General features: G+C 56.0%; 1 protein-coding gene across 1 annotated transcript in view; it reads right to left on the bottom strand.

The window, feature by feature from the left end:
- Positions 1-16,210, bottom strand: part of ANGPT4 (angiopoietin 4) — a 28,239-nt gene extending 12,029 nt beyond the window's left edge. The window contains exons 1-3 of the mRNA XM_008141247.3: positions 15,478-16,210; positions 3,150-3,305; positions 1,639-1,760 (exon numbers count right to left, since the gene is read on the bottom strand). Of these exons, the coding sequence (XP_008139469.2) occupies positions 1,639-1,760; positions 3,150-3,305; positions 15,478-15,774 (575 nt within the window). The 5' untranslated portion in view covers positions 15,775-16,210. The remainder of the gene's footprint in view (positions 1-1,638; positions 1,761-3,149; positions 3,306-15,477) is intronic.
- Positions 16,211-22,327: the final 6,117 nt, after the last annotated feature.

Below are 22,327 nucleotides of genomic sequence, written 5' to 3'. Positions count from 1 at the left end.
GAGACATGGAATGCTGTTCATCGCATCACTGGCTCAACTGCCAAACATTGGAAACAACCTCAATATCCATGAATTGGGGACGTGGAAATAAATGCAGGGACAGGAGAAGAGAATGAGCAAGGGTGTCATGCACGCATAGAACCATTCCTAGGGCAAAATTCATACATATTTATATCCACGCATTAACTATTCATACAGATCTATAAGAAACCTTCTTAGAGCAGCTTCTAGAATGTCAGCTCTACCAGGACCGGGATTTTTGTCTATTTGTTCACTTCTCTAACCCCTGGGTCTATAAACAGTGCCTGACACATGGTAAGAGCTAAAAAAAAAAAAAAAAATTCCTTCCCCTCCCCGCCCCCCAAATATTGTTGGTTGAAGGACGGAAGGACACACAGAAAACTAGGAACAGCGGCTTCCTCTGCTGCCGGTGGGTGGGCGGGTGGCTGAGGGGAAGGGAAAGGAGGGAGAGATTTTCTTATATGTGAGGTTATGCTGACCCATTCTCCAGGCTAACCCACCAAGCCCAGCCAGGGCAGAGGGAATTCCCCCTGGATCCCTAATTATGTTGCAGGAGGAGAGGGAATTGGGGCACACTCCGATTCTAGAATTTTAGCCATCTCCAAGGGCCAAGAGCTAACTGATGCCATCCCTCTGCACGGATTTCTAGGCACCTGGTGCCAATTCAGAGTGATGGGAGGGTTATAAGAATAGGAAGGTGACAAGCTATCATTAACTGCACCCAGATCAGAGGGGGCTGGGCGGTCCTCGTGGCCTTATCTTGACCCATCACACGAGCCGCAATAACACCTCGCCCTGTCCACAGGCCTGTGCCACCCTGACCTTGGCAGTATTTTTTCTACTCAGCTCGAAACTGAGATGAAATCAGCCTTGGATGTCTGCCTTAGCTATACCCCATGACTCTTTTCTCTTTGTAGTCTGAAGGGTGTTCCCCTCACACGTATTTGCTGATAAATGCAGACACTCTCTACCGTGCAGACAGGAAATTGGTAACTAACTGTGCTTGCTTCTGGGAGGGGAAATTGGTGAATGAGATCAGATTTATTATTATTTCTTTTTACAAATAAATAAATCAAATTAAAATTTACAGGGTAAATTGTATGGTACATAAATTGTAGCTCAATAAAGCTGTTAAAAATTTACAAAATATATAAATGTAGAAAGGAAGAAAAGAAGGAAGGAAGGAAGGAAGGAAGGAAGAAAGAAAGGAAGGAAGGAAGGAAGGAAGGAAGGAAGGAAGGAAGGAAGAAAGGAGAAAGAAAGAATCAGGGTGCCCTGAGCTTCAGGAAAATGCCTGTCCCCACCCAGGCCCTGTACCTGCCTGGCCCCCAGCTCCAGCCTCAGCCCAGCCCCGTGTCTACCTTCCCTCCAGGGTCAGTCTGGTTTCCAATCCTAATTTTAGTCCTTGTCACTGCCCTGGCCTAGCCCCAGCTCTAGCTCCAGCCTAGCCCCCAAACGATGCCTCACTCTAGTCCTAATCTAGACCTCTAGCTCTGTCCCTGCCCCTGTCCCAGGCACTAGCCCACATCCAGCTTCCAACCCTGGCCCTGGCTCCAGCCCAGCCCTGGCGCCTGGCTTGGGCCCCAGCCCCTCTCCTGGCCTGGTGCCAGTGCCCACCTGTTGTAGTCCTGTAGCCGGTGGAGCTCAAGGCCCTGTAGAAACAGCTGCTTCTCCAGCTTGTTGGTGGACAGTGAGGTCTCCTGCATCTGGATCTCCATTCTTGATGTCTGGTTCAGTACCTGCCTCGGCCAGCAGGAGGGGCAGGGGCTGTGTAAGGCCTGCAGGAGGCCTTCCCAGCAACTGCCCACCTGCCCACGGGCTCTGCCATCCCAGAAACTTGCTGACCTGTTTTCACCCTCCCAGTAGTTAGTTCCTGTGGTTGTTCATTCATTCATTCATCCATTCACTCACTCACAGGCCCTCACTGAGCTTATGATCTTCATCCTAAATTTGCTCTTCCCATCACTGCCCATGGCAGCTGCATTCCCCCTGCTCAGGCTTGACCCCCACATCTAATCCCTCAGCGAGTCCCATCAGCTCCATCTTCCACATGGCTCCCTGACCACCCCCTCCCTGTCCATGGACCCTACTCTTGCCTGGTCTTCGTCATCTCTCAGCCTGTGTCCCGTGCCAGCTTATTCACGGGGCTCCCTGCTCCTGTCCTTGTCCCCGACAGTCCATTCTCTGCTCACCATCTTCCTGCGGCTCCCACGTCATGAGTGGACAAGCCCAGCCGCACCATCTGGAGAGGGCCTGTGATGCCATAGGCCCCTGTCACCTCTCTGACCCTGGCCCACCACCTGCTCCCTCGCCACTCCAGCCGCACCAGCCTTCTGATGTTCCTGGAGCTTGTCAGCCTGGTCCCATCTCTGGGCCTTTGCACCTGCTGTTTTCCTTGTCTGGACTGCTCCCCCAGGAAAGGCTCCCATCCTACCTTCTCAGTGGTGCTTTCCTGGCCTCACAATATAAACCTGCAACTCACCCTCCCGCCTCTGCCACCACACCCCGCCATCGCTCTCACCCATGCTGCTCTCCTTAGCACTATCACCATCTCACACACATACGTTGTTTATCCTGTTTATGTTCTTGAACCTCCTTAGAAAGGAAGCTCCATGAGGGTAGGAACGCATACCTGTTTTATTCAGTGCTATACACTAGTACCGGGCCCCTCCAGCCGTGCCTGGCACATAGTAGGGGTTCAACAAACGCGTGCCCATTTGTCAGTCGCCTTTTCATCCATTTCCGTACTCGCCCTCCCATTTATACAGCTGTCTCCTCTCCCGTCAGTGGCCCCCTGAGGTCTAACGAATTGCTTATTTCCCATCTCCCCCGGAGCACTGTGAGCCCCCTGAGGGCAGGGGAGTGTGCTGTCCCCCTTCTGTGCCCGGCACAGACCTGAGCATTGGAGTGACAGAGGCCAAGGACCCAAAGCCAGTGCCCCCCTTCGGACTCGTGGCCTGGTGGGAGACAATTTTGTGACAGGGGCATCAGGAAGGGCCCCAGGAGGATGCAGGCCCAGAGGAGGCCCTGACATTACCCAGGAACAGAGGTCAAGGCAAGATGACCCGGGCTGTGAGCCAGCCTGGCCTGCCGCAGGCCCCCGATGCCACCCGCTCACCCCCTGGTACCTGAGCCTCCATGTCAGTCAGCCGGTGGGCCTGGGCGGTGGTCTGGTTCAGGAGGCTGGTGCCCAGCTCCAGCACGGCGGCCGTCTGGTTCTGCACCACGTGCTGTCGCGCCTGCGCCAGTTGCGACCTCAAGTTCATCTGGATGTACCTTTCTAGCTGTGGGGAGACCGTGGGCCGGGTCATGGGCAGGAGCGGGGGGGAAGGCTCCTGCCCCTTCCTATGTCTCCACGAAGGACATAGAACAACCAGGAGAGACCTCCCTGCCATGCCAGGCCACCATTACCTCCTGCCTGGACTATTCCAGCAGCTTTCTCCCTGGCTTCTCTGCCTCCACTCTTGTCCCTCTCTGCCTAGTCCATCCTCCACTCAGCAGCCAGAGGGATCCCGTTAAACTAAGTCAGATCACATTCTTCCTCTGCTCAAACCTCCCCAGGGTTCCTGCCTTACTCACAGGGAATGCCGAAGTTTGCTATGCCTGCAGCTTGCTGTATGACCCGGCCTCCCGCCGCCACTCTGATTTCTCTTTAGTTCTCTCTTCCTCCCTCACTCCAGAGGCACTGGCCTATATGACATCCCTCCAACACAGGAAGCATGTGCCTACCTCACGGCCTTTGCACATGCTGTTCCCTCTGCATGGAGAAGCCTCCCCCCACCATCCCCATCACATGGCTCACTCCCTCATGTCATTTCAGGTCTCTTCTTATCACGTACCAATTCCTGACTTTATATTACACTAGAGGCCTGATGCACGGAATTTGTGCATGGGTACGGTCCCTAGGCTGGGCTGGCAGTCAGGGCCAATCTGTGGGGTGACCAGCGGGGTGATTGGGGCCCCCCATTGGCACCTGACTGGTGAGGTGATCGGGGCAGGGGGGCACTAGCACCCACCTTGGCTGGCCTGGGGTGGAGTGTCTGCCTCCTGGTGGTCAGTGCGTGTCATAGCAACCAGTCGTTCCACCATTCGGTCGATGTGCATATTAGGCTTTTATTATATGGGATATTTCTCTGTCTATTGCCTGTTTTACCTTGGAATGCTAATTCCACAAAGCCAGAAATTAGGTCCTGCTCACCACTTTATCTCCATGTCTAGCAGAATATTTAACGCATGCTGGGTGCTCAATAAATAAGTGTTCAATGAATTGATAGAAAAGGGGGAGCGTAAGGGTCAGAGCATAGCCCCCAAAGTCATGCCCATTACCCAGCTTCCTAGGGGAGAGCCAGCAGCAGAGAGTGGGGACACATCTTTCCTCGTATAAGAGTTTGCAGGTCCATCTGCCACACTGGACTTTTCGTTTTCCTGTCCCTCGCCATCTGCCAAACAGGGCGGATCCGGCCTGTCTGTCTCCAAGGGTTCTCCCAGCTCGCAAGTTCAGGGACCCCACAAGGTGATGCTCATTTCCCTGACAGGACTGCCTTTTCCCCAAGAGCAGGAGGCGCGGGTCTGGCAGCGGCACCAGGATCAAGTTGCGAAGGTGCACAGTGTGTTCCAGGGCTCAGTGCCCCTCCTGCACTCCCTCCCCACCCTGCACACAGGCTGGCCTCTTCCCACCCCTACCCCCCCCCACCTCCCCCGCACACACACTGCCAGCTTCTGTCCTCGCGCTCCCCCTCAGTCTTCCAGGAGGTCCCACAGGGCGCCTGGGAAGCCTGGCTCTCCCTAAGGAGAGGGGGTAACCTTGGCGGGGGGCCCAGGCTCTGGCTGCTTCCTCCTTCATCTTCTCTCCCCTCTGCCATCTCAATTGTCGGCTCCCGTCCCGTCCCGCGTGCTTTGGATGGAGCATCTTCTATTGTAGTGCAAGGTCAAATCCAGAAGAGGGTGCATCTGGGCGCACTGGTATTGATTAAAACAGTGGTTCTCAAAGTGTGGTCCTTGACACAGCACCCCCAGGGAGCTTGTTAGCAATGCACCTTTCTAGGTCTCACCCCAGACCTACTGAATCAGAAACTCTGGGGTGACACCAGCCCTCCCGGTGAGTCTGACACTCAAGTGTGAGGACCCTGAGTGCCGAGGTCACAAAGTGACCTCAAGCCCCTGTCCCCTTGGCACCCCCTTCTTTCCCTGCACCCTCAGCCCCAGCCCACGGTCCCCTGCAGCACACGAACATGCCTCAACAGCTCCCATGTGAGAGGTAGAGGAGCCTGGCTGGTGTGGCTCAGTCGGTTGGGCATCGCCCTGGGCACTGAAAGGTCACCGGTTGGATTCCCTGGGCACATGCCCTGGTTGTGGGCTCCATCCTGGCAGGGGGTGTGCAGGAGGCAGCTGATCAGATCAGTGTTCCTCTCTTTCTCTCCCTCTCCCTTTGTTTCTCTCTAAAAATCAATAAAAATAAAAAGTAAAAAAAAAAAAAATCTTGGACGCCCCAGACCCCTTCAACTACGCCTCCAATTTCTCTGGTCTCCTCAATAATATAACTTCTTGAACAAATTGTCTCCATTTCTCACCTCCATCCTAACCCTCACCTTAAAAAATTTAACATTATTATGGTATACTTCACACATACAAAAAAAAAAAGCATAAAGAATAATACAATAAAAGCTGTGTATTTTCCACGCTCAAGAAAAAATATAACTTATTCTGTTGAATCCTGTGCACCACCCCACCCCCACCCCCAGGACTCCTAGGCCCTGAGCTTCTGCCCCACACTCTCGAGCAGCAAGTTCATTCCTGCCCTCAGACGTCCGCAGGCATCCCCCAAGCCTCTCGCTGCAGATGGACAAACCGAGGCCCAGAAGACTTGCCCACGGTCACTACTTGGTGGGCTGGGTTCCAAGACTCCTTGCTCAGGGGCTTCCTCGGGTCTACAGAGCTGGGTGGGACCTCGGGGTAGCTTGGGGTCATCTTGAGTGACAGGAACTCCCTCATTGGTCTCTCACTTGTCCTTTGGCTGCAAGTGGCTGAGTGGGGCAAAGGCTACCGGCAGCTGGGGCTCATTATCTAATTTGCCACATCCACTCACCAGCGCAAGCTCTGGGATGGGTAATCCAGGCCAGATGGGCCCAGCATGGCCAAGGTGGGACTCTGGAGACTGATGTCCGCCTATGTGTGGGGGTTGGGTTTATACCAGGAGCCAGCTGAAAGGGTGGGGGAGGGATCCCAATGAAGGCACCCGCAGGTGATGGGGTCTGCCGCAGCTTCCTCCCACCCCACCATTAGACCTACCCCTTCTCCCTCACCCTCATGCTGGCACATTTTTAGGGCTAAGATGGGGAAAGAGGGCCTGGACTCCCAGCATCCCTCCGGCCTGCAAAGAGGCTGATCTTTGGCCCTTGGGCTACCCGCTACCCGCTGGCCCTGGGTTTGAGCTCTGGCTCTGCTCCTCTCCAGCGGTGGGCCTCTGGTCATTTAGGGCTCGGCTTCTCTGAGCTCACTTACCAACCTGGGACATGGGGACAGGACACCCTGCTCCTCGCTGAGGAGAGGGCGCTTGGAAAGGGCCTTGGGAGAAAGGAAAGGAGTCCTGACCGGCAGGGGCTGGGGGAGGAAGACCGGTGCTTCGGGAAGAGAACGGGTGAGTGTCTGTGGCTGAGTCTTGGTAGCCAAGGAAACCTTCTCACACCCCTTCTCCTCCCGCAGTATTTAAATAAAGAAGACTTCCACCGGCGAACAGATAAACCACCTGGGTCCGTCCATCCAATGGACCCTGCTCAGCAGCATAAAGGAAGCCTCGCAGGAACCTGAGTGGCTCTCCGATGTATTTTGCTGAGTGAACAAAGCCTGCATACTCTAAAGGCTACACGCTGTTTGGTTTGGTTTATTTATCTGACTCTCTGGAAAAGTCAGAATCCGAGGTTGCAGGGGCTCAGGCCTGGGGGCAAGGACTGACTACAAAGGGCGATAAGAACTTTTTGGAGTGTGCAATGTCTGTATCATGACTGTGGTGTTACATGACTACACACATTTGTCAAAACTCATAGAACAGCCCTAGCCGGTTTGGCTCAGTAGATAGAGTGTTGACCTGCAGACCAAAGGGTCCCGGGTTCGATTCCCGTCAAGAGCACGTACCTTGGTTGCAGGCTTCTTCCTGGCCTGGGCCCTGGTTGGGGTGTGTGCAAGAGGCAACCAATCGATATTTCTCTCTGTCTTTCCCTCTCTCTTCCACTCTCTCTAAAAATCAATGGAAAAATATCCTCGGGTGAGGATTAAAAACAAAACAAAAAAACACACCTCATAGAACTATATGTTAAAAGGGTGAATTTCATTGAATGTGGAATAAAATAAAATAAAAAAAACACACCCACCAAGACAAAGTTCTTTCAAACATCCCATATGTATCATAATCACAAATACGTTTCCTCAAAGTAATCCCCATCCTGAGTTTCACTCATGTATTCTGCCAGGAGTTATTTCTTGAGTACCTACTATGCGCTAGGCGCTTTCCTAGGCGCTATGGAATCAGGACTGAACAAAATCGGCAAGTTACCTGATTCCAGTGCACTGCCACTAAACCCATCAGTTAAATTCCAATAGTGACGCGTGCTATGAAGAGAATAAGATGGAGTAATGATTGGGCTCGAGGGCACGGTTAGCCAGAGTGGCAGGGAAACGCTCACCTGAGCTGAGAGGATGAGACGGGCCAGCTGTGGAAAGTCAGGAGGGAAAGACAAGTGCAAAGGCCTGAGGTGGGAGGGTGACTGGTGTATATGAGTGTGACTCCTCACCCTGAGTCATGGCACTGCTTGGTGCCTCAGTTTCTCCATCCATTAATGGGTGAACAATCTTGCTTCACAGTCTTGTTGTGAGAAAGAAAGGGGATAATTCTCTCAAGGCACGTAGGGCAGTGTCCAGCGCACAGTAAGTACATGCTGGTTGTCTTCCTTTATCCTACGCCCTCTCTGGGAGGCAGGGAATGTTTTCAGTTCCGCTTTTTAGAGGAACCAAATGATGCAGGTGGTGGCTGCCCCAGAACCCCACAGCTGGTCCGTGGTACCACTGGGGCCTGGCCACTTGACCTCAGCTCAGTCCTCCTCAGATCCCACAGGGGTTCCCGGGGTCCGTTCCAGGCACTGCAGAGCCGGCTCTGTGGTGAAGCAAACGCTCAGAGGCCAGAGGTGCGGGCTCAGGGGACAGACCTAGGGGCTGTTTTCTCACATTTCCTGCCCACGGAGAGACGAGGGAGAGGGTCTGTGTACATCCAGCCCGCCGAGCTCTGGGGCTGGAAGGAAAGAGCCAGAAACACATGCCCTGCCCCATGGGATGGCCGGGCCAGCCACTTGAACAAATAAACCCGTTTGGGGGGGGTGGGGGGGGGGCGGAGGGGAGAAGCCGTGCTCGGGGCCTCTGTGGCCCTGCGCCAGGCCACCCCTAGGCTGAGGGCATCTGTGCCAGCCTTTCTAGGCTCCCCTCTCGGGAAAACAGCCTTCTTCCTCCAAGGCATAGATGCTGTTCTCTCCACCCCACCCCCAGCCCCAAGCAGAAAGCGGCCAGGGGAAGGTTAGGAAATCAAACCCCAAGAGATTTGGTTCAGCAACCGAGATTCATTTCTTGTTTGGATAACCCAGGGCTGAAAATGCCAAGAATTTACGGGCAGCCTGGGGAGGCCGGGGTAGCTGGAAGTCCCGGCAGTGAGGGAGGGTCCAGGCTGCGCCAGGACCCCACACTGCATTCCCGCCCCACTTGCTTTTGACCCATGTCCAGTCAGGCAGGGCCCAGTGGCCGCCAGGCGAGGGGCCGAGTTATTCTGAGGTTTGACGTCAGGGAACGGAGCAAACAGCAGAGGCGAGGGGCAGCGCCAGGTCAGAGGCTCCTGCGTAGCCGCCAGCCTCCCCCTTGAGGGGTGGGCGCTGGCCATTGGGCCGGGGTGTCCTCCAGGGTGGACAGCGCATGTGGACGCCTGGGGAGGCAGAGGTGGTGGGGACAGATGGCCTAGTGGTTAGGGGAGAATCTGAGAGAATGACCGGGAGAGACTTAGGGAGACACCAGCCAGACAAGAGAGAGAACTGGAGAGTGACAGACACACACAGAAACCACAGGGCCGCCCGAGAGCCCCAGGAGAGACCGCGAGAGGCGGAGTCACACGGAGGTGCAGAGAGGCGGACAGCGACGCAGGCAGAGGGCCAGCTGCTGCCAGGACAGGGAGGAAGTGGAGGGACTTCAGTGTCCGGGTTCAGAGTCTGCCAGGCAGGGGCCCCAGAGACCTGAAAGAAGGCGTGCTGCCCTCTGGTGCTGAGGGGGGCCAGGTGCCTGGGGCCCTGTGTGGCCCCAGTTTTCCTCACTCTCCTCCTCTGCAGAAGGAGCCTGTGGGAGCACGGGCCAGGTCAGAGGGGCACCTCCTGCTGAGGGGCTGGGAGCTGGGGGATGGCAGGAATAGTGTGTGCCTTTGTTGGGAGCATGCTGAGGGCAGGCACTTTCCAGCTCCGCTGCTCATGGCCCCACATCACATGCCTCACAGGTGTGGCACCGAGTGAGGGCCCGCACCGGGTCACAGAGCTAGTCTGTGGTGACCCCAGGAGGCCATGTGACTAACCACGGCACCGCTCGGCTCAGCTAGGGGAGCCTGCCTGCCAGCTAGCCTTGTGCCCACCCCCTCAACATCCCTGGCTGCTGCCAGGAGCTGCTGTGCAGCCCACCAAGAGTCTTGATGGATATGAGTCCCTGGGGCAGAAGAGAGAGGTGGAAGGAAGGTAAGAAGAGTAGAAGGAGGGGAAGGGAGAGGGGCTCAGGGGAGCAGAGCAAGAAACAGGGAGGAGAGGGAGCAAGGGCAGGGCGCCCCCACCCTATGCACATCTGAGCATAGGGCAGAAGGACACCAGCCAGTTGCATGCTGGGAGAAGAGTGGGAACCCGGGATTTGGGATTCTGAGGCAGAAGGGGGCATCCAGCTGGCTCTCAGATCCTGCTGCCCCCACCTCCCGACACCCTCCGGCCAGGAGAAAGGACTGCAGCATGGAGGTTGGTGTTTGCCCCTGCATGACTCTGGCAAGCCCCTTCTCTTGGTTGGCCTCAGTTTCCTTATCTGTCCAGGGGAGGAGCTGGGGGCATGGCTGGGCCGGCATTGGCCATTGGGAGCTTGCAACAGCACCCCTGCCCCCACCGAGATGAACAGAATCTTGCTGGGTGCTGGATCTGGGGGGCAGGCTATCTCCCGTCACCCCAGGTCACCCCGATGGCCATGGTGATGCTGCTGCAGCTGCTGCTAGATAAGGCTATTTTGAAACTCAGTTTTTTCTCTTCTGGGCTGTTCTAGAAGAAGCCAAAAGTGGCATTGGAGTTTCAAAGACTCTGGACGGAGAGACTACACAAGAGAAGAGACAGGTAGCAGCGTTCCTGACTGGGGCCGGGGAGAGTAGGAGGGAGAGAAATGACTGCTCAAATGCTGCCTATCACTGAGCCAGGGGGCATATGTCTCCACCGGGGGAGGAAGGCCCAGGACTCACGTTGCTGTTTCCAGGGAGAGCGCCTAATGGAAACAGGCAGCAGGTATTGAGTTTACTATGTACCTGGCACCGGCCCAAGGGCTCACTGTGCCTCGTCTCATTAAATCCTCATGGAGGGAGGCGCCGTCACTCTACTTTATAGGAAAGGAAACCAAGGCTCAGAGAGGTGAAGCAACTTGCCCCGGGTCACACAGCAAAGAAGAGGCAGAACTGGTTTCAAATTCCAACAGTTGGGCTCCAGCATTGGGGCTCCCACCTTCTAGGCTCGGAAGCTACCCACGGAAGTGCAGGACCCAGTGGGGAGCGACTGCCAGGGGTGTTTGGGAGAATGGGTCTGACCTTGTGGCAGGCTCCTCAGGCACAGAGTGACTTGGCAGTGACCTGAACACTGAAAGGCATGAGGGAAGCACTCAACCCAAGGGGTCTGTTACCTAGGAGATGACATGGCCAACACGTGCATGAACCCCACCAAAGACCAGCATGATTGGGGACCCCTCGAGAACACCAGTGTAGACCAGTGACATTCCCAACCCTGAGGCTATCTGCCACCCTGGGACTGACCTGACCACGACTGAGCTCCCCCAGCCGGGGGTACAGAGTTCACAATGAGATTATGTTAGTTAAGTCATAGCCCCTCGGTCCTCTGCGTTCTGGGCAGGAGGGCTACGTGAAGCAGGGACAGCAGCCGGCAGCAGGCTGAGATGGCGCGGGAGTGACCTCGCGGTCCTCCCCGCCACCCCCCGATGTACTGTGGTTTTCTCCGTTTTGCAGATGGGGAAACAGGGACTCGCTCATCCATAGCCACGTGGCAGGCAAGTGCCGGGGTCAGGCTGTGAACTCAGGTCTGCCTGACTCCTACATCAGTGACCGCTGGCCCACGTGTTCTATGGGGACTCCTGGATTATCCAACTAGGTGGATGGACTCCGGGAGAGAACGTTCCACGGTGAGCTGAAGGAATGAGCTGGGTGACCTTCTGACCCAAAAGTCTTCAGTTTAAACCTGTCCTTTGGCTGAGTCAGTGTTGCCTAAGCACCAGGCATCCAGAGGAGTCAAAGAGAATGAGTGGGTGAGACTTGGGGTAGAGAGGCCAGGTGGGAGTTGATGAGGCCTGAGCCAGGGCAGCGGCCAGGTAGACGGGAGGATGGATGCTGACGAGAGAAGCTGAAGCAGCAGGATGGATGGGACATGCTGCCTGGCGGGTGATGGTGGGGGGAGGGGATATTGGGAGCGGGGGTGGAAGGTGAAGGACAGCCCCAGGGTGCAGAGGCCTGCTGGCTGGGTGATGACACCTTAAACAGAGAGAGCAGTGGGCCGGGCGGGAAGAGCTGAGTGTCAGACAACGTTGGAGCTGAGACACTGGGGTCTCAGAGGGGAGATGTCTGGGGTGGGGGGATAGCAGGGCTATGGATTTGGGGCACAGGGACCTATCAGATGCCCATTTGGTGTCATGGAGGAGCAGGTTGGAGACAGTGAGCAGGAGTGGTGGGAGCAGCCCTGAGGGCAGTGCCACTGAGTGTGAGAGGAAACCAAGAGATGAGATGAAGTCCTCGGCAACACCACCATGTCAGGATCATGGGGGGAGAAGCAGGAGCAACCCGAGAGACTGGAGGAACGTCGTGCACTCAGGAGACATGTACTGAGCACCTACTATGTGCCAGGCACCGTTCCAGGCCCTGGGAACACAGAAGTGAACAAAACAATGGTCCCTGCCCTCTGGCAGCTCACAGACCAAAAGCAATGCTCTTAAGAACAGGTGGTAGAAAGTGCTAAGAGGAAAACCAAAGCCGGGTGAAGGGATAGAAGGAGGGTGACTATTTTACACAGGACGGACAAGGAGGGCCTTTCCGAGGAGGTGACATTTAACCAAAGACCTGAGGGAGCTCAGGGGTGAGACATGAGCTCAGGGGTATCCGGGGGAGGGGTGTTGCAGGAACTAAGGATATTTGCTCTGATGCTGAAGAGATGGGAGCCCTGGGAAGGGTTTGGGCAGAGGAGGGGCAGGATCTGACTTAGGTTTGAATAGGACCCCGCTGCCTGCTGTGTGCAGAAGGGACTGTGGGGCCAGGTGGAGACAGGGAGCCCGGGATGGTGGCTGTGGGGACCGTGTGGGTAGGAAGGAGATGGAGGTGGCTGTCCAGGGTGGGCCCATGGAGGTAGGGAAAGTGGTTGGAACAGCAGGCCTTGTAGATGAGGGTTTGCTGATGGAGACAGCTTCTGGAAGGATGTGCTGGGCAGCGGGACTAGATTTGCCAGGAGGTCAAGTATGATGAAGACTGAGCCGTGGCCATTGGATGTGGGAAGTGGGGTGTGGGAGGCGACCTTACGGGAAAGAGGGAGTTGGGCATTGAGACAGCAGAGGCAGAGCATGTGGCTTCTGAGAGCCAGGCCAGAAGTCAGAGGGGCCGTGGGGTGAAGAGGCTTGCTTCCCCTCTTCCTTCTCTTTCTCTTCCTTCTGAAACATGGAAGATACCTGGATGCGATTAAACCTGAAGGGGGAGGACAGCAGGGCGGGAGAAGTGGATGGCGACACAGGAAGGATGGCTGATTTGAGGAGTTGAGGGGCTGCAGAGGATGGGCTCACAGCCTAGAACGGAGAAGCGGCCTCGGCCCCTGGAGAAAGGCTCTGGGGACTGGAGGGTGCACAGGTGAACCTGCAGGCGTGGGGCAGGCTGCGGAGGGGCATCTCTCTCCGGGGCCCCATTGCTTGTGGCAGGAGGTCCATGGTCTGGTGAGAGGATGGGTGGGGTTCAGGATGGAGGCCTAAGGAAGGTGAGGTTTGGAGTAACTTATGGGACTGGAAACAGGTGTCTGAAGACACCAATTTCAGGGCAGCATGGAGCGTCCACCAGGTTGGCTCCAGAGTGTGAAGCCAAGAGCTCCCTGGAGGGGGACCTGAGGGTGGGATGGTGGAGGCTGGAGGTGTTGCAGGGCAGGTTGTGGGAGGACAGAGGACTATGGGAAGATGCTGAGTGAGGGCTGAGGAGACGGATGGTCTGGGCAGGAGTGAAGCAGGAGGTTAAGTGCGCGTGTGCATGAAGGTGTGTGAATGTGTGCATGACGCCCGTTGGTTAGACAGGTGCAGGGCAGCCTCTCCCTTGAGGATGGATCCACTCAGGGTGTGCGAAAGGCAATCCTTTGGAAAACAGGAGAAAATACCAGAACTTCAATTTACGTGATTTCATATGTCATCTTTCTTAAAAGATTATTTTAGTGATTTTTGAGAGAGAGGAAAGGAGAGGGAGGGAGAGGGAAACATTGATGTGAGTGAGACATTGATTGACTGCCTCCTGCACGACCCCTACTGGGAACTGAACGGCAACCTTTTGGTGCATGGGACGATGCCTAACCTACTGAGCCACACCGGCCAGGGTCCTATGTCATCTTTTTAATGTGCATTTTCATTTGTGCTCATTTTCACTTGATGTGCATTTTCATTTGTGTCATACCTTGTACATATGATCTTCATGTGGGCACACATGCATAACGACTTAGTAAATATGCACATATTAGGGAGTGAACATTGCTGCTTGGACACATGATTGGAACAATTTGGAAACCATGGGCAAGAAGGGACCGCTCCTGGGAGAGGCACCTCGGGGAACAGTCTTGTCTCCTTTGCTCTCACCTTAGTCTATAAGCTGCTGTCTGCTGCTTAATACATTCAAAAGCTCCAGGAATCGGTTCACCCCTCTCCTCTCCCTGCTATCGTTCAGACGGTCTCCTGTCTCCGGTGCCTGGGTCCCGTTCGCTCCCTCGGTAACTCCTACTTAGAGGGCTGGCCAGGCCCATCTCGGAACCTGCAGGATGCCGTTCCTGCACCTACACCGGCCGCAGGGCCAAGCCTACCTCGTTCACCTCAGTGACCTAGGGCCGGCACGCAGTAGGTGCTCAGAGTGCTTGCTGAAAGAACGAGGGCAGGGGCTCCTAGTGGCGCTGGCCTTGGGCACAATGGCAGTGGTGTCCTCAGCTCCTTGTCTCTGCCACCCCCTATATCCAGTTCATCAGCAGAGCCCATTGGCTCCCTTTTCAGGACAGACCAGCATCTGGCCGTCGACATGAATGGCATCAGCGCCCGCTCCCAGCCCCCTCCTGCTTCAGGCCCCCGTCGCCTCTTGCCTGGTGGCTGCAGCAGCCTCCTCCTCGGGCTTCCATCCTCCACCCTGTCCCCTATGGACCGTTCTGTTCAAACCGTTTCAGGTGTGTCTTTTCCTGCTCAGAATCCTGCAATGGCTCCCAGGGTGCTCGGAGCAAGAGGCAAAGTCCTCCCAGAGGCCCCCAAGGCCCCACGTGGGCTGCCCTCCCCTCCCCTCCCAGGTCTCGTCCCTCACCCTTCGTCCCCCTCCTCCTCTGCTCCAGCCACACTGGCCATCCTGCTGCTCCCAGGCTCCCGGCTGCCTTCCCACCGCCCAGCCTATGCGCTCGCTGGTCCCTCTGCAGTGAAGGCCCTCCTCCCAGGTCCCTGCAGGGGCCGCTCCCTCACTCCCCTTGTTCTCTGGGTTCAAATGTTACCTTCTCTTGACTTCTCTGACCTCAAATAGCCACCCCGGTCACTTCTTGCCTTTCCCCTCTTCCGTTTTGCGTCACCATCTGACCGGGTAGATTGTCACTGTTCATCTCTTTATGCCTCTGACCCCACTAGTCCAGAGGGGACATGCTGTTTATTTTGCTGTTGAGTCCCCAGCACTTGGAAGGGCCTGGCCCGTGGTAGCTTTTATCAGGTGAGTGAGTGAGTGGCGGTTAGGGAGTCAGGTTTCCAGTTCTGAGCCTGCCCAGTCTTGCTGTGTGGCCTTAGGCTTATCCCTGCCCCTCTCTGAGCCTCATTATCTCAGTCCATGCCATTCAGAGACAAGGGTCCCATCAGCCTGGCCCTCTGTGCCCAGGGAAGGCCTCTGGGGTGGATGCTGCAGCTGCCAATTGCTGCCTCCCCCACCCCCCCTGCAGGCCCAGCCCGTACCTTCTGCAGCCGCTGCGTGTTGTTCTCCAGCATCTTCTCCAGGTGTTGCATCCGCTTGGTAGGCCAGGCCACGAGGTTCAGCGAGTCCCTCTGGAGGCTGTTGGAGCCCCTGAAGGTCCCAGCCTCTGGAGCGCAGGCCTCCGGCTCGGGCAGCAGGAAGGTGTAGCTGCACTGGCCATGCTGGACGCGGTGCGCCAGGCGGCGCTCTCTCACCTCCTGCCCCCGCCGCTGGGCCACAGTCACGGTGGCCACAGCGAGGAGGAGGCCCCCCAGCAGCATGGCCGGCCAGGAGAGCATCCGGAGATGCGGTGATGGTGAGGGGGGTCTGGCCGGAGCCCGCAGGCCCCGCTCCGTGCCCGGGGTGTCCCCGCTGTGGCCAGCAGCGGACAGGTCTGCCCTAGAACCGCTGCAGCTGCAAACCCCTGTTTGGCCAAGCTCCACCCAGACAGCTATTTATACTTGTTCCAGATGCCACAGCTGCTCAGCTCCTCCCACCGCCCTGCTCGCTCCCAGCTCTCCCTCACCTCTATTCTTCCCCTTTCCCTTCCTTCCTCTCACGGGCCCTCTAGCTACCCTGCCTGTGCACTAGCCTTGCTGTGCGTAGGGGCCTCAGAGCCCTTATTACCCCGTGGGGACCCGGCCTCCCTGGGAGAGCGCAGGGAAGAAAACAACCCACAGACGTGTGCACACACACGCACAGACTCACACGCTCACCCCAAGGCCGCCTGCTGCAGAAAACCAACCCAACCCAACTATCTCTTCCTGTCTCTGTCTCTGTCTCTCTTGCCAGCCTCCTCCCACGAAGGCTGGAATCTCAGATTTCAGCACCCCATGCCTCCGCGTTCTCCCCCACCCCCAGCACGTTCCTGCTCTAGTTCCTGTGAGCATTTGGCACACGAGGGAAATAACCCGGATAGAGCAAAAGGAGGGGCAGAGGCGTGCGGCTGGGGAGGAGGCAGCCAGTCCAACCTGTTTCAGGAGACAGAACGTCCTTGGGAGGCCAGGGAAGTGCATGCTTCACCACGGAGCTGCTCCCTCGGGGCGCCAGGGACGGTGTGCCCTGAGGTGGCCCTGGCTCAGTTCCTGTGACAGCGGGGAGAGGCTGTCTGTCCTGGGGCAGAGGGAGAGGCTGTCTGTCCTGGGGCAGAGGGAGAGGCTGTCTGTCCTGGGGCAGGCGACTCTGAGGGAGGTAGAGGGTCGGGAGAAGAGCTTGGGGGGCAGCCCTGGAGTCAGAGGCGGCTGGCTCTAAACCCGCTCCCCAGCTGCCGGCCCTGAGACCTGGGGTGGGCAGCGTCCCCTCTCTGGGCTTCCATATCCCCACCATCAGCTGAGCAAACCCGTCTCCTGCACGAGGAATGCGAGTGAGCCCTCAGCATGGGGACTGAGGGACTGGATGTACTTGTTTATCTGTCTACTGCTTCAAATCCTGGCTCCACCACTTACCCGCTGTTCAACTTTGGGCAAGTCACTTGACTTCTCTGTTTTTCCTCTTGATAAACCGAGGGAAATACCACCCATTTCTCAGGGGGTGGAAATGAGCCAGTTAGAACAGTGCTGGCACTGGGTGAGCAGAAATGATTATTGAAAGTTATTGTCAGTGTCTCCCCTCCCCCAGCCCACTGGAATGTTAACCCCATGAGGCCAAGGGTTTGGCAGACGTGATTGCTGGGCAGGAGGTGCCCAGGAGCTGGCTGCGGGGCTCTCCTGGGTGGCTGCCTTCCGGCTTTCTCTGCTCTTTTTCCCAGAGTGAGGACAGATCCGGCTGTTAGGTATTGTTTTTTTCCCTTTGTTTTCCCAAATCCTGTTGGGATTTTGAACAGGGCAGCTGCTTGGGACAGTGGAGAACTGGGGGCTCATCCGGGGGACTGAGGACATTCCGCCAGGTGTGCTGGGCTGTGGCAGGAAAAGGAAAGGCAGCTGGGTATCGGGCACCTGCGTTCGCCGGGCTTCCCGAGTGCTGAGAGCCCCGTTCTCACCTCCCCCTCAGGGTCAGAGGTCACACCACCTCCGACCTGGCCAGGAAGAAGTGTGCTCATACAGGTTGGGGTTTATTACAGTGCCTGGTGCGCATGAGTCCCGAGTAAAAGCCTACCGTTAGGATTGAGTAGGTTGAGCTTCGCAATAATCCCAGTGAGGCCAGCATTATTATCTACCCATTTTACAGAAGAGAACACGGAACCCTAGAGTAGAAGAGGGATTTGCCTAAGGTTACACAGCCTGGAGTGCGAGGCCTGAACTGAAGCAGGACAGGCGTAGCCACCAGGCTGTCCCAGAGCCTAACCCATTTCCTCCCTCCCAGTGTCCCAGGGCAGTGTGCAGCGTGCAGCGTGCAGTGTGCAGCGTGCAGTGTGCAGCGTGCAGTGTGCAGGGACAGCAGCCCCCTCGTTCTCTGTCTCCTCACTGCACTAGCGAGAACATTAAACCTCCTCGTGGGACATGAAGATGATGATGGGAAGCTGATGATGCATTTAATCTTCCTGATGGAAAGAATGAATGAATGTAATGTAAGTGCCTTCCCTGTATAGACTTAAATAGACACAGGTCTTAAAGTTACACTAGGGTCTCTCTGTACAAAAGAAGAAACAGAATTACCTATCCACAGAAGAAATGTAGATTGGATGAAAAGAAGAATTCTAGAAAGCCTGGGAGATGGCCTGCCAACCTCTCTCTGCACCTTCATTTTAGCACCCCTTCTGACCCCAGGGCCTTTGCATATGCTGCTTTCTCTTGTTCAGAGCACTATTGTCTGCCCACCCTCACCCTTACCCCACCTTTCACCAGCTTTCCGTTACTGTGGCTGCTAACAAGTTACTCCAAAACTTAGTGGCTTAAGACCAAAATAACGGATTTATTATCTCTTAGGGTTTCTGTAGATCAGGAATTTGTGAGCAGCTCAGCTGGATGCATGAGGTCGCAGGCTGAGCTAGGGTCATCTGCAAGCTTCTTCATCTCACCTGCCAGCACCTGGCCATCCCCCATCACCCTCCCCCGCCCGCCCCCCGCCCATGGTTCTTCAGGCGGGTCTCCAGCATGGTGGCTGCAGGCAGCCAGGCTTCTCCCATGGCCACTCGGGGCTACAAAGGTGCCGTCCCCAGGGAGCCAGGTGGGCGTTAGATCACCTTTTATGAGCCAGCCTTAGAAGTCACTCAGTGGAACTTCTACTGCATTCCATTGGCCGGGGTCTCCCCAGGTCCGAGGCAGGGACGGGGACCCACCTCTCTACGGTCGGGCGTTATTGTCACAGGAAGCACGTGCTGGAGGGCGGCGTGCCGCTGTGACCCTCTGGGAAGTGGTGCTGGCAGGAGAAGCTCTTTGCATCTCTCACTGTTTTAGTCTGAATACTGCTGACACTTGCTCACACAGGCCCTTGGCCCTGTTCAAGTTTTAAAACACACCCTCCCCCCCCGCCCCAGTCTTTGCCCTTTATTTGAACCCTTCTCAAGGTTAACTACTTGTGTGATGACTCATCTCTCTTCTTTTGTCCCCAGCATGTGATATGCAGTTTGTTCTCAGGAAATACCTGCCAGAGGAATGAATGAATGCATGTGTGAATGAATGAATGAATGAATGCAATGCTTGAGCCAGGCCCTCCCTGCCTGGAGATGGGGACCAGGAGGGGTGCTGTGGAGTCACTAGGGGCTACACCAGTGGTCGGCAAACTGCGGTCGCGAGCCACATGCGGCTCTTTGGCCCCTTGAGTGTGGCTCTTCCACAAAATACCACGTGCGGGCGTGCACGTACAGTGTGATTGAAACTTCGTGGCCCATGTGCAGAAGTCAGTTTTAGGCTCTCAAAAGAAATTTCAGTCGTTGTACTGTGGATATTTGGCTCTGTTGACTAATGAGTTTGCCGACCACGGGGCTACACTAACAGGGCAAGCCTGGCGGACACAGACACGAGTGTGTCCGCTTTGGGCCCAGTTTCCTCCTCCTCCATTGGAGAGCGTGAATAGGCTCTATCCTCATCTCTCCCTCCCCACTCCCCCCTCCCCCGCCCCCAAGATCACACAGAGGTGAGCTGTAGAGAAGTTCATGAATTGTCAGGCTGCCGAGGACCTTTAAACACAGGCCTCTCGGCCAGTGTCCAGGCGGTTTGGGCATAAGTCCAGTCTGGAGAGGAGCTACTGAGAGGGACCTCCCAGCTCCCAGGGACACAGGGACCAGCATCACCACGAGAAGCAGCATGTGGCAAGGTGGCCGCTGGTCCGAGGAGCTGGTGGCAGGGCCCAGAGAAGGGACGGAAAGACACCATCTGGGGTCAGGCGGCAAGTTCAGGGAGCCCACGTGCCAGTGCCCAAAGGCAACATCCAATCAGCGTGCTCTGTGGGGGACCTTATCCCGACCTCGTGCCGAGCCCCACACCCAGAGTCATTTCTGTTTCCTGGACACAACCCTCAGGGCCTCAGACACGGCTCCCATGCCCTGCTCCCCTCCTGTGCCCCAAGCAAGCTTCTCCCGGGCTCTTCCAGCGCTGGTCATTGTGCAGCCTTCCCCAGGCACCTGAGGCAGGAACCTGGGAACGGGAGGAGGGTCAGCTTCTTGGGACCCAAAGGGATGGAGGGGTGGGGGGTCCTGGGAACCTGGGGGAGAGTGGCCAGAAGGGAGATGGGTGCTGATGGGCATAAAACACCTGCCCACCTGCGTCCCCATCCTGGCCACTCACCTAGTGAACCGGCTTCCCGCCCCGGCCCCGTGGAGCCCTGGCATGAGCAGGATGCCACGGGCCCTCACCTCGCATTTAGCTCGTGAGGAAGCGTACCCCGAGAAGGAGGCAGCACACCGGAATCTATGTTCCTGGGAGAACTGAGCTTTCTGCTCCTGGGAACACAGGCAGGGAAAACGGATCATTCCTGGCCAGTCGCTTGTTAATTGGGGGCTCCTCCAGTATTGGGGTCCAAAGAAGAGTTTGAAGTCACCCCGACTCCTGGCCGCATCTCCAGAGCCCAGCACTTCCCCACCCGCCTCCCTTCCCAGCTCCCTGCATTTCAGCACCCAGGGTGATACGTAAGGGTTGCAAGCCTGGCAGCTTAAAGCACACCCAACGCCTCTTGTCCTGTGCTGTTCACGTCCCTGCGGACGTGACCTGGGCATCTCTTAGGGCCCCTGATGGTGAGGTCCTGGCACGAAGCCCTGGGGCTGCTGACAACCCTGGAGATGATCTGTCAGTGTCCCCAAGAGTCGAGGGGTGAATCTGTGGAGCAAGAATCGTTGGTCCACCCCCAAGACAACAGTCTGTCAACTGTCCCCACCTCTAATCTCCACCACCCCAAACCCAAGCCACAACACAATTGATCCATCAGAAGGGACACAAAGGTGAGTTTTGAGGTCACCCCTGTGACCCAGGCCTAACGATTAAGAGCCCCAGACTTCTGGCACTGAATCTTGATTCCACTCTAGTAGGTTAGACTCGGTTTTCTTATCTATAAAACGGAGAGAACGGTCTCTCACTAGCAAGGCGTGGGGGAGGTTCTCTCAGTTACCAGAGCTAATTAACAAAGTACCCCAACACCTAACAGTTTAAAACAATGGCGACACCTATTTTGGCCAGGTTCAGTGGGGACAGCTTGACTCTGCTCCATTTGGCATCAGCTGGTGTAGCTTGAAGGCTAGTGCCCAGAACCATCCAAAAGCTCATCCATTCACATATCGGAGACCTGGGCTCAGGGTGTCAGCCAGAATGACTACATGCAGCCTCTTCATGTGGCCAGGGCTTCCTCACAGTATGGTGGCTGCATTGCAAGGGTGAGCATCTCCTGGGATAGTGGCAACATTCCAAGGGCAAAAGCATCTGCAGAGTCAGGTAGAAGGCATATGACCTTTTGTGACCTAACCTCACAAATCATGCGGGGTCAACTCTCTTATATTCTACTCATACGTGTGGTCACAGAGTCCCACCCAAGTTCAGGGAGAGGAGGAATATACTGGTACTTCTGTCAGTGGAGACCGGTGAGGTCTCAGAAGAGCATGTGAGATGGGAGATATTGTTGGAAAATATAATCGCCAAAGGAGGGGAGAATGAGAAAATGCTACGTAAGTGTTTAGCATGTAAGTGAGTGCTCAATAGTTGGTAGCTATCATTGTATCATCTGTATTGTTGGAAAGAGCGAGCATCTCTTTACGTAAAAGATGTCCTTCTGGCCCTCTGACAGCTGAAGGTGAAGCAGAAAGTGGAGTTGTTTCCGTTGATGCTGCCATAGAAATTGGCCCAGAGGTACTCTGGGGCTCGTCCAAAGTCACCCAACATACCAGCAGCCAGTCCATTATCAGCCAGCCTGGCCTCGGACACTGCTGTTGCCAATACTTGCTGCCCCTGGGGGGTACGTACCTTAGCCTCAGTTTCCCCTCTGAATAATGGGACTATCCGCCCTAGAAGCTCTGCCACCCTAGAAGCTGAGGGGATCCGGGTGGAGGGCATCTACCCTCTAGTGTTGCTCGGCCTGGGCCACCAGCCACGCCGGTTCTATCCCAGGCCTGGGAGCTCGGCTGCCTCTGAGCCCGAGCCTGGCACTCGTTCCGGGACGTGCAGCCTGAGCCTGCCAGGTCAGAGCACAGATCTATTTTGGAACCTGGGACCCCGTGGAGGCTCAGAGGAGCCTGTGACCCAGAGAACCAGCATGGCCCTCTGGATTTTGTTTGTTTTCATTAAACAAGCACAGCATGTCCCTCATAGAAAAGTCAGAAAAAAATATATTCGTAGGAGGGAAAAAATAGATGTTGCCTGTGCTCTCACCAGCCTGAGGCACAAACTAAAGCTAACGGTTTGGACTATTTTCCTCCTAATCACGTCCCTCGACATAAAGATGCATATGTTTTTGGATGGATTTTCTAGCAGAAACAAAACAAAACAAAAC

This window comes from Eptesicus fuscus, chromosome 12, assembly GCF_027574615.1.
Source record: "Eptesicus fuscus isolate TK198812 chromosome 12, DD_ASM_mEF_20220401, whole genome shotgun sequence".
Taxonomy (NCBI): Eukaryota; Metazoa; Chordata; class Mammalia; order Chiroptera; family Vespertilionidae; genus Eptesicus; species Eptesicus fuscus.
This window is presented reverse-complemented; position numbering and strand designations above follow the sequence as displayed.